This window comes from Aquarana catesbeiana, linkage group LG04, assembly GCF_042186555.1.
Source record: "Aquarana catesbeiana isolate 2022-GZ linkage group LG04, ASM4218655v1, whole genome shotgun sequence".
Taxonomy (NCBI): domain Eukaryota; kingdom Metazoa; phylum Chordata; class Amphibia; order Anura; family Ranidae; genus Aquarana; species Aquarana catesbeiana.
In genome coordinates this window covers 588,970,728-588,983,123 of record NC_133327.1, presented here as the reverse complement: position 1 = coordinate 588,983,123, position 12,396 = coordinate 588,970,728, and the positions used below count along the sequence as shown (strand labels likewise).

General features: G+C 44.1%; 1 protein-coding gene across 1 annotated transcript in view; it reads left to right on the top strand.

Annotated features, from left to right (window-relative positions):
• LOC141140706 (bifunctional protein GlmU-like) overlaps positions 1-12,396 on the top strand; it is a 138,584-nt gene that overhangs the window by 108,120 nt on the left and 18,068 nt on the right. Inside the window, exon 3 of the mRNA XM_073628144.1 lies at positions 10,324-10,506. Within this exon, the coding sequence (XP_073484245.1) occupies positions 10,324-10,506 (183 nt within the window). The remainder of the gene's footprint in view (positions 1-10,323; positions 10,507-12,396) is intronic.

Here is a 12,396-nt window from a genome sequence, read left to right as displayed (position 1 = left end):
CCCCTCCCTTCCGACACTGCTCCACAGTGGCTCTGATCTTATAGAGACAGATTTATGAGTGGCTTCCCACCAGCTTCTTCTTGCTGCTGTTCTTTGCCCCATCCCTGCTCCTGATCCCTGACTCAAGACCTAGGAGGATGCAGAGGAGGATTTTGTTATCAAACTGCCTGGGAAAGTTCAGGGCTTTTTCGCTCAGGATCCCGAGGACTAAAGCTCTCTGCCAGTCTGCTCCTCTCACCTAAAAGGCAATTAGAGAGGGGGACTTGGCACTAGACCAGGGAAGGAAACAGATGTCCAAGCTAGAGTGATGAGTCCATGGGCACTCGCCTTACAGTGTGGCCTTAGCAGCAGCATCCGCAGCCACTCAGAGTGGGTTAGTGGGCCTACAACTGCATCTACAGCCACACAATGCAGGTTTGACAGAGACAAATCATCGATCCATGAGGGGCCCCTCTGCTGTCGGTACTAACAGCTGAAGCACAGGATTGGTGAGAGGGTTGCCAACCCACCAAACACTCTGCACCACAAAACAAGGCAAGACACTAGCTAACACAATTTGCTATCCAGTTCCTTAGACACTAGCATACTTATGCAGTATACCACTGAGCAGTGACACATCGCCTGTTCTGGATTACCCTAATAGCTTAGATCCACTTAGCCCTTCCCTGCACTTGTTGTGTGCCCTGTTTGGGGAACACTAGCATTTGCAGGGTGTTCGCCCCTCCAAATGCCCTCCAAATGCCCTGAAATGCACTGCGCACTGCACAGTGCATTCTGTGCCCTGATTGGGCAAAGCTTTGTCCAATCAGGGCACAGTAAAAGCTGGTTGTTAAGGAGCGGGCTTGGGAAGCCAGCTGACCGATGAGTCATCAGCTGTCAATGGGCTTCCCCGCTGACAGCTGAATAATAAAAAAAAAACCATTTGCTGTTAAAAAAAAATAGTAAAATAAAAACGGCAAATAAAAAAAAAACAGTGTGGGTGTCTCCTCTAAAGTCCATACCAGACCCTTATCCGAGCACCCAGCCTCTCAGGTCAGGAAAGGAGGGGGGGCGAGCGCCCACACCCTCCTGAACCATACCAGGCCACATGCCCTTAACATGCCCCTTTACCCTGGGTGGTAGTTGTGGGGGTCTGCGGGCAGGGAGCTTATCGGAATCTGGAAGCCCCCTTCCAGAAGGGCACCCCAAGATCCCGCCCCCCCATGTGAATGAGTATGTGTAAGTGTAAAAGTGTACAAAAGTGTAAAAAAGTAATAAAAACACAGAGACGGTTAAAAAATAAAAAATAGAAAAACAGTCTCCCCTGATGTAAAGCCATCGCCAATCACGCCGCCCTCCGCACCTGGAAAAGAAAAAAAAAATACGCTCTGCACTCATTGACTGCTGACCACTGAATGCCTTCTCCGATATTTGCCAGTTCTTATATAGGTAATGGAGGGGCCACCTGGCGACATCACCTGGTGTTACCGACACAGCATGCACATTTTTATTTTTTACTTATTCATGTAAAAATGTATCCCAAAAGGAAATAACTGTTTGCTTTAACTGGTTATAAAATGTGAGCTGTAGTTTGGCTTCAGTCTGTTAGGGTATCTAAATCTGCTAATACATTTAACACCACCCTCCCCCCAGACTGACAATGCTGCTGTCTGCCATGCCCCCTGTGCTCATTCATCTGGAGTTGTGTCTTACTAATACAGGAGATGTGTTACTTGCTAGATGACCAGGTGAAAACAAAGGAAAAAAAGCCTAAAAAAAGAAAACTAATGCAGCCACCACATCTAATTATTGGTAAGCTGCAATATATTGAGTGATTCTTTTGTGAATAGGAAGTGGCGCAACTCCACTTTTTCTCCAGGATGGGTGTTTCTTTATGAGGAAGGATGACGCAACATGACAATGGATAGGGTTGGTTTATTTAGACTGAGGAGAATAGGATTAGCTTGTGTATACCGTGAGTGCAAAACCCACATCACTTTCTCATACAGAAAAGACAGGATATCATTGAGTTTTATGGACCATTTAGGTGGCAAACATTTCTGTTTTTTGGTATATTTAGAGTGATAAGACTATACTGTATTTTTGGAAAGTGTTATATAATAATAACTATTACCATTTCACTACGCAGTCTGCTACTTGTGTGAAGATTTAATTTTCAGCACCAAAGTTAGCAACTAAAGAGCAAAAATACAACGTCAGATTCTTCAGCCAACAAAAGTAGCGACATCCAGAGAAATTAAGTTGGCAGAATATAAAATCTCAGTAGGGCAAAGATGCGTCAACACTTCTTCCTGTCTCCCAGCAGGCTAACTCACAGGCAGCGCTTGGAGCTCAGGGCAGCTAGAAAACTTAATGCTAAAAAAGCTTATCTTATCTGCATAGCATTTTTCAAACTGTTCATATAGATTTATTTTGATTCTTATCGCATATCTAATTACATACTAAACAGCAACCAGCTACTGGTTGCCATTTCTTATAAGATATTAGAGTTATCTGCCAGAGGCAGCCTGTTCAGGCTGAATGTAATTTTTTAGAAAATAATTTTTCTTATTTTTTTTATCTGGTGGAATGGATTTTAGTGTTCTACAGTTGGATTAGTATACTGCTGTTATTAAGGTCAGTGCTTTTCTAGATGTACAACTTGGATATTAATAGTGTCTTAGAATGTTAGTGACAAAATATAGATATTTTAAATCTATTACTTTATTTTCAAACACTCTAAGGTTCATACAATGTCTCTTATTCTAAAAGGCTGTTTCATTTTAGTGTTATGATGAGAATGATTTTGTGTTCACTGCCCAACCTTTGATATATGACCAGACACTATATAAATTTTTGCCTTTGTATCTGACATATAAATATAAAAAATATAAAAAATAAAAAGGTGCAGCGCAATAATGAAAGTCCATACACATCCAGCATATTATGTAATCCACCACGTTATATATTGGAATGAGCCAAATGCTATAGCCAACGTTCTTAGTGAAAGATCCTCCACCGTTAGTAAAAATGCACTCTTACCAGATAAGATGGACCATTTGAGTGAACAAATGATCAAATACGCTTGTTACCCACTAGGAGGGGTGAAGAAGGTGAGTAGATCCAGCAGCATAGACGGAGGACTACTTTAGCTGTAAAAAGCAGATTTCTGTGTCTGTGATGTCACTCCTCCTCCTGGCTGAATGGAGGAGTGACATCACAGACAGAGAAATCTGCTTTTTTACAGCTAAAGCATATATAAATAAATAATTGGGCTGATATTAACCTGTTAATAATACACTGTGTGTCTTAAAATATAAGTACCATAAATGAGTGAACTTTCAACAATATGATAAGTGACTGTGAATAAATAATAAATAGTCCTCCTGTGAACTAAAATACACTTAATAAGTGAATATACACAAATAAAACGTCCACTAATTGTGTAACATAAATGTCCTTTGTAAAAAAGTGACAGGACCTTATATGTAAACCCAGATATATGCAGTGGATTCATTAGTAGGTATGCTTAAATATATAGCAACGGGTTCAAAAATAATACCAATTTCACTGCCGTTGGTTTATGGTAGAGTTTTCCAGTTTTCAGCGGACTTCCATGATATGTAAAGCAAACACAGAAAACAAAGCCATTGCGCAGGGATTATACCCCACCATATCTATCTTTTAGGGGTGGTTGTGCATACTTTTGTGTTCAGTTTTGTATAGCAAATACACTTTTTTGTAGTTTACTCTTTTTAAGTGTGCCTTGGTCATTTAGTTTTTTATTTTTATTTTTTCTTAATATAGTTTTTTGATCACACCCCCTTTGATATATGTGGTGAGTGCTACTATGTGTTACCCCAACGAGATTCCCATTTTTCATATCCTTTGATTTATACAGTATGTCTATCCACTTGCAAAAGGAGGGACCGAATCCAAAGGTCTGTAGGACTGATTTCATATATTGCCAAGTTACCATATCAAAGGCTTTTTCAATACCTAATGCTACCATTACACGGGTTTGGGAATGAGAGTTTGGGAGCTGCAGATGAGTGAGAACGCAGGTTGATGTCAGTAGATTTTCCTGGCATGAACTTGGTTTGATCAGTGTCGACCAGATCAGGTAGAACTTTGACCAACCTAGTGGCGAGAACCTTGGCCAGAATTTTTAGGTCATAGCTTAATAAAGAAATAGGCCTGTAAGAGGCACAATGTTTCGGGTCTTTGCCCGGTTTAGGGATGAAAATAATGTGGGCTCCGTACATGGGTGGTAAGGAGTTGACCTCTAAGGATCGGGAGAAGAGTAGCTGGAGCTTGGGAACTATAATCTTGGTGTATCTTTTGTACTAGTCACCCGGGAGGCCACCGTGGCCAGGGGTTTTGAATGGAGATATTGAGGCGATAGCCATCTCTATCTCGTGAATAAAGTATAATGACTGCGCTTAGGACGGTATAAAGGTATGCAGCCCCCCTAAGGAAACTCCCCAAGGTGTTTCAGAATTGAGTATATATATAAATGGGGTAGTGGCGCTCCCTAGAGTTTGGTTGGGCAGGTGGGTGATATAGAATACCAGTAATGATTGGGACATTTTTTTTGGTCCCATTCACTACTGGTATTCTATATCACCCACCTGCCCAACCAAACTCTAGGGAGCGCCACTACCCCATTTATATATATACTCAACTCTATCTCCTGGGTTGTTATTGGGACATCCAGGGCCTCGATCTCTAGAGATGGGAGGCTGGGGAGATGTCATTTTTGTAGTTCAGATTCAAGAACCTCAGGGGCAGGACAGTGGGGATGGTGATATAGGTTCCTAAAGAAGGCATAACATTTGTGAAAGATTGCGTCGGGATCAGGGACTATAGTTTGAAGTTGAGGCTCAGACACCAGGTTGGCTAGCAGGTGTCCGTTTTTATCACCCGATTCAAATATTTTACCAGACAACAAACGGATATCAGTTTGGGTCAGAGAAGTGTAGTGTAGAGCTATATTCCTCCTGGCTTGGGCCAGTTGGAGATAGTTGAATGGTGTGGGTTGCTCAGCAAAGGAGGCAGAAGCATCAGCCTCTAGACCTTCTAGTCTTAAGGTTTCAGAAGCACAATCGGTTCTGGTAGCTTTGATGGCCGAAATATAGGAGCCTCGAATTGTGGCCTTGAAGGCATCCCACACCACCCCAGGAGGAGCTGTGTCCGTATTGTGAGACCAGTAATCTTTGAGTTGTGGAGATATGAGCTCAGACACACTGTCATTGTTAATCCATCTGAGAGCTAGCCTCCAGGTGCCTGGATCTTTGAGTCTACCCAACCGGAAGCATATTTCAAGTGGAGAGTGGTCAGAGAGTCCTGCTGGGAGATACAATAGAAGAGAAGGGAAACTCACCATGTGAGGGTATCAGGGTACACTACCCATTGGAGAATATTGATGTTCTTCTGTATACCATGATTTTCTTTGTGTTTTTTTATGTATTATGTATGTACTGTACAGACGCTATACGTCTTTTTACTCATTTGTATTGAATTATGCGGTATTATTAAAGTCATTCATTTTTATATCAGAGTTGGTGGTCTTTCAAAGTCCCATTCAGGGGGTATTTCTTTTTGTTTGCTGGGAGATACGATGCCTCAGAGACTTTGGAAAGCACTGGAGCGCTACCAAGTGCAAAATCAATTCTTGAGCCAGATTTGTGGGTTGTGGACAGGTCTGAAAAGACTTTAGAGTCAGAATGTTTCCATCTCCATATCTCAGATAGAGCAAAGGTGTCCGCCCATTGGGCGAGATCAGGGGAGACAGTGCGCTGGGTGTTAGAGGAGTCTAGGGCAGGATCAAGAATTTATTCAAAATCCCCAGCAAAAATGATATGTGTTGGGGGAGGGAAGCTAGTTTCTCGCTAATGGAGAAGAGAAGAGTGGGGTCTACAGGAGGGGGCAGGTAGACATTTACAAAAGCCCAGAGAACTTAATGAAGTTCCAGTAACAGAATTATGTATCTGCCAGAGGGGTCCGAGACCACTTTCTCAACTTTACATGGTAGGTCTTTATTGATTAAGATTGCGACTTCTCTCGCATAGGTCGAGTATGTGGCATGGAAGGCCTGTCTCACCCAAAATCTACGCAGAGCCAATATCCTACTTCCCATGAGATGAGTCTCCTGTAGAAAGAGGATGTGTGGCTTGTGTGACGCTAAGAATTTGAACATTAGGGAACGTTTAAATTTGTAATTCAGGCCTCTTATGTTCCAGGAAACCAGTTTAACATTAGACATAGCCATCATGTAATAATTTCAGATAGTTAGTGAAGACTATCGCTATATGTTTCAATAATGACCTTAGAAAAAATTTCCTCAGAAAACAGTGGAGTAGAAAAGGAGATGAGGTGGTGATAAGCAGAACAGTGTAATCAGACAACCGAGTAGTTATAACCATATTAAAAAACTCCCTACTACTTAGCCAATACCCAACATAACCAGGCTTGTAGTTTACTCCCTAAAGTTTAGTACCAACAAAAATTACCTACGGAAGTCTCAAAGTTTCAGGGCAGAACCCTGATGGTGCCTGGCTTCTAACAGCAGGCGTGGGTGAGGGGATGCGTATCCCATCACATCCGGCAGGGGACCGGGTAGTCCATAGATGCCCTGTGTGGCCACAGTGTCATTGAGAAGGTGTGTTGAAATGTCTTGCTGTAGCTCCAATTAGCTAGGAACAAGTAAGTGCTGGGGAGAGTATTGCCCCAATTGGGGGGGTGAGCTGCCCTAGTCGCCCGCCTTGGAGGGAGCCTGCGGCAAGACACTGGGAACAACATGGGTTAGCTAGTGGAAGGCCAGCCCACCCCCCGAGTGGGGGGCATGCTCAGAGGACATCTGGGCAGTCTTGTTAGATGGTCACAAGGATGAAGAAGGGTGTCAGGCAGCTGGGTGGAGAAGTCCCCCTGCATGCCCCCCCCATGGGTGAACTGCCTCACTCCACTTGTTGCAGAAGTAATCAAGCAGCTGTGAAACAGGAACAAACGATCCTTGGAACAGAAAGATTATTGCAAAGATAGTAGCCAGTTGTCTGCCTCTTCGAGGGATTCAAAAAACTTCACCGAACCACCATGTTGAACTCGCAGGCGACTTGGGTAAAGCATGGAGTACTTGATATTCCATTCCCGTAGCTGTCTTCTGACATCAGTGAAGGTTTTTCGATGTCTCTGTAGGTCCGCGGAGAAGTCAGGATAAAGATGTACCACAGTGTGCTCAAAGGGAAGGGTGGGATGTTTGCGGCCTCACTAAGGATGCGATCACGGTCTCTAAAGTTCAGGAACCCCACTAGAAAGGGCCTTGGTGGGGCCCCAGGGGTGCTCCGGCCAGTTGGGGCTCTGTGGGCCCTTTCCACCATGTAGGTCGGGGGGACCTCAGTCAGGTTAAGAAGTGTCTTAAAGAAGGCCTCTGCAAATTCAGCAGGGCGGTCTCCCTCCGCCCCCTCTGGCAGACCCAGGGCCCTGATATTATTCCTCCGGAGGCAGTTTTCCACGTCATCAGATTTATCCACCAGTGATTGGACGGTGCGCTGCAGTGAATGGAGGGCAACATCATGGCGTGCAGTGAGATCTTCTGTGGTAGAGATCTGCGACTCGGTCTCAGAAAGTCTGCCCCTGATTTTATCCAGATCCGCCCTGATAAGGTTGCATTCCTCTGCCCGGTGGTCAATACGGACCAGTAAGGAGGTTCTACTTTGTTCTATGGCTGCAAGGATAACAGCGGTGTCACTCGTTTGTGGCGGCACTTGAGGAGGTGGAGAGGCTGCCAGTTTCGCTGCCTGGTCCGTGTCCGCTAATAGCACTCTAAGTTGATCCAGGATGGCACTGGGACACTGGGCGGGCTATGCAGGCACCTTTTTGGTTGCTGATTTGCTCTTTGAGGGCGTGAGTGGGTGTTCTGGAGAATTTCAGATCAATTGCAGGTAGGTAGGTATACCCCTTTAAGAGCCTGTGATGTGTAAAGAGGGAGAGTTCCTGCAGGGATGGCTGACACCTGAGGATTGTGCAATGCTGAGCTCCCTCTCTGGAACCAGATGGGCTCAGCTGACAGCCCCCAGCTGCAATATATTTAGTCTGCCCCCTCCAAGGATGCTGACACAAGGGAAGGAGTATGGGATGGCCGCAATTCCCACGGATCACAACACCCGAGCGGGGAGGATGTGGCTGGCTTCGTAGGCCGCAAGATGGCAGTGGGCCGCGGGTGTGTGGAATTAGCCTTTAGGGATCCTCAGGCGGCCCCCCAATGACATACACCCGATCTACCTCCTCCGGAGAAGCTGCAACAGGTGGGTGAGGATGGGGCTGCCACTCGTCCCGCGGATCACAGCACTCAAGCACGGAGGATGCAGGAGGCTATGTAGGCCTCAAGATGGCGGCGGATCTCGGCTGTGTGGAGCCAGCCGTGGGCCGGGTAAAGACACAGCCATCCTGCCGGGCTCCGCAATTCAGGCTGGGGCTGAGGCAGGGGATGCCCAGGGACAGGTAGGGCAGATTTGGAGGCTCACCAGGATAGTCAGTGTACAGGATGGCAACGGATAGTGGCAGGATTTGCGGAGCTCTTCAGCAGCACATCCTCTACGGCTCACATCCGGACACGGCCCCCTGGGGCTCCGTGTCTAAATGGATACACAGAGCTCTGACTTGGCTCAGCTGCCCCCATAGAGAGCTGCTGGCTGAGGGGGTACTCGATAGGAGGGAAGGCCCAGGAGCAGCAAAGAAGGACCCAAGAAGAGGAGGATCTGGGCTGCTCTGTGCAAAACCAACTGCACAGAGGAGGTAAGTATAACATGTTTGTTATTTTTAAAAAGAAAAACGAGACTTTACAATTACTTTAAAATTATTTTTTATGTTCATTTAACTGCTTTTCGGTTTACATGGTTTATATTATCTATTGTATTACTGCTCTTGCAACAGGCCCAGCAGCCTAGGCTGTGTTTTAGTTTGTCCTATCCCCTGTCAATTTTGTGGACAGGTGTGTCTGTGTAAAAATTAGAATAAAAACTATAAACAAGGGAATATAAAAGAATTAATAAAATTACTATTATCATTACATATATTGACAATGCAGTTATCAGAATACAATATTTTTTGTGATAATGGTTCTTAATGATAAATTACAAAGTAGAACATAGGGTCTTGCTTAAGGGCCTGTTCACACCACTTGTGGTGCAGGAAACATGCATTTCTCCATGTGTTTCCTGCACCACATAGCTGCCCTCTGTTAGACACTCACCGGTGCCTTTATTTGTCAACAGCACCCCAAATGCATCTAATAAACTGCATGCCACCAAATGGTATAGTAGAATTAATGCCTGCCATACTTTTGCGTGGTATTTCTGAGTTTTCAGGCTCCGGCGCTGTGATCTGCTGGAGACGCGATGACGCAACTCCCGCACATGCTTACCTTATTATAGGCTTACCTGTAGGTAAAAGTGGTGTAACAGGATTTACAACCACTTTAAAGTAGTTCTAAAGGCTTTGGGCCCTTCCTCCAATTACTTACCTGAGTCCTGTATCCATCCAGTGCTGTGCTCGAGAGCAACATTGCTACTCTCTCTCTCCTCACATGCACGGAGGCAACAGTAGGAGACAATGGCTCCTGCTGCTGTCAAACAAATCCTGTAAGGAGGGAGGGGAGAGGGGCAGGGCTGAGATGTGCTGTGTGTGTCTATGGACACGCAGAGCTTGGCTCGGGAGTTAGCCCGCATATCTGCCCCAGTAGCAAGTGGTTTGCTATGGGGGTCAGACACAGAAGCGGAGTAGACAGCATCGGCGGAGGACCCCAGAAGAGAAGGTTCTGGGCCTTTCTGTGCCATACTATTGCACAGGGCAGGTGAGTATAACATGTTATTTTAATTTAAAAAAATGATTTTAATAACACTTTAAAGAAGATTTTGGCTTTAGGTTTACTTCTCCCCTTAGGAAATAAAAATTAGAACTCTGAAATGCTTATATATTTGCTAGTGTGGGCTACCTCTAAATCTGAGTGCCCCAACACTTCTGGTTCTCATCCGCAGCTAAGGATGCATTCTGTGTGCAGCAAAAGCATTGATTGGCTGCAGATAAGCTGTGGCTGGCTAGACCCAAAGGAATTCCACTCCAGTAAAAAATGTCTTCTTCTTTTAGGGCTCTAGCTTTTATTTATTTTTTTATACAATGGAGAGAAGCATAGCAAAATCAAAAAAATATGTAATGCAATCTTGCACATTTGAATTAAACTTAGATTGCATTTTCCATTCATATCTAACTCTCTGTCTTGATATGCACGGGTTATACTTTTCTGACAAATACATAAACAATTATCTCTTTTTCTGTTCTTTCACTCAGGGGGGACCGAGCTCTCTGTCAGTGTACGCCCTGCGATTGGGACCAGGAGAAGAAATAGTCACATCATTGTTTAAATTTGTGCAAGAGAAGGAACTGAGAGCGCCGTTTGTTATTACATGTGTGGGCAGTGTCACCAAAGCAACACTTAGACTGGCTAACGCAGATGCGGTGAATAGGAATGAGGTACCTGACAGGTCTGCTTGATATACTGGATCACTTTAAGTCATGCATAGATACAGCAAGATGGCCGTGGAGTGTTTCAAGAGAAGTGTACTGTTCCTAATTATGTAATTATAAGATTTTGGTGCCACACTACAAGCTGTTCCTAAAATCTGTTCTTTGTGTCTTGCTCCAGAAATGCAGAGAATGAAATGCATTTCCCCTGAAGGTGTCCTGTCATCTTTAATTTGATATAATCTTTAATTAAAGACATTGGCAGTGCTGAAATGATAAAATATGTAGAATATTTCTTATGTCACAAAGGAAATACCTCTCTTCGCACTCCTCATCTCAATTACTTGGCATGCATATTCTTTCCAAGCTCCGGCTGTTGAATAGAATTACTGTATAATGGTTCTGGTAGGCACAAGGGCTACATTTATGTCTTTCGCATTATTTATTTTTTATGATTCTCCAGAAGAATGGCTGTTTTGGTAATGTGCTGAATATTATATAGGATAGGCAGGTACATGGATCAGATTATAAATAGAGTTGATGTGGACTAATTCACATTTAACCAGAGATACCAGTGAAGGCACTAATGGCATTCTTTTGAAGGTTAATGGTGAATGAAAAATTGCTGCAGCCTGTAGAAGCCAAGTAGATGATAGATTTCATTTACTATACTGTCCTAGAAAATGACATCTTAATGACCAGCTATGGCTATATAAAAGTTGCATAAATAACCAGGGATGCATGCGATCTTAGGCCACATGTAGGCTAGGACTGCATAGTCAGGATAGTGGTGGCTAGCAACATGTCATGATGTGTGTGACTGTCATCTAAGCAGGTTGCAGTATTCAACCTGGGTCCTTCCTGTTGCCACTCAGCACCAACACAATGTTATTGCTTTGGTTTTGTATGCTGTGACGGACTGCCTTGCACCCTGCTTAGGTGCTTACACCAAGATACAGCTTCCTCCAATCTGGAACCAGGAACCAGGTATTATAGCTAAATATATACACCCAGGAACTAGAAGACACTAGCTTAGGTGCAAACTGGAACTGACTTTATCATAAACTCACACAGAATATATACCACACAAAATCAGATAAGATCCTAAGCAAAGCAAACTGTAAACACTAATATCATTAGCACACGTAAGGAACAGCCAACATAAACAGTAATTTAACTAAACAGTAAGCTAATTAACAACTTGTCACCTAGACAAGCCTAGGTAACTTAGGTCACTGGCCACCCAGACAGTTTGGCACCAGTATTCAAGAAGACCCAGGGCTGTCCAATTCTCATTAACCAACTTTCTTTTCACATACATCTTCTCACAGAGATCATCATTGCTTCCTTGACTGTTAAATGTGGTAATGTAATCTTGCATTCTATAACAGGAATAACAGAGGATTAATTCAGGCATCTAGGTCCTTCCTGATTTGAGCTAATAATGGGACATAATTCAGGGCGTATAGGTCTGACAAGTTAGAAGGAATCATTATCCCTAAATATGAGATACCCCTAGTGCCCCAAGGAAAGGAGAAATTAGATCTCACTTGAGCAAGGGTATTGGCAGGTAGGGATAGGAAGGACAGAGATGTTAGCGGATAGAAGGTCTTTAGAGGGTAATTTGGAATCGTCAATGGAGTTGAATGCTGTCGATAGTAAGGGAGCATGGAGAGGGGCAAACAATTTATAGAACCTAGGTGAGAACACATCTGGGCCTGGACATTTCCCTGGTTTCATAGCTTTAATGGCACCTTGGAACTCTGATTCAGATAAAGGTTTTTCGAGGTCAGTTGCCGCTTCGGCGTCTACATGTGGTAGGGCTGTCTCTACGATGTAGTCTTTCATGACAGAGGAAGGGGGGCCCATCTGTTGGGTCCTAGGTTGCGGGGGAAGATT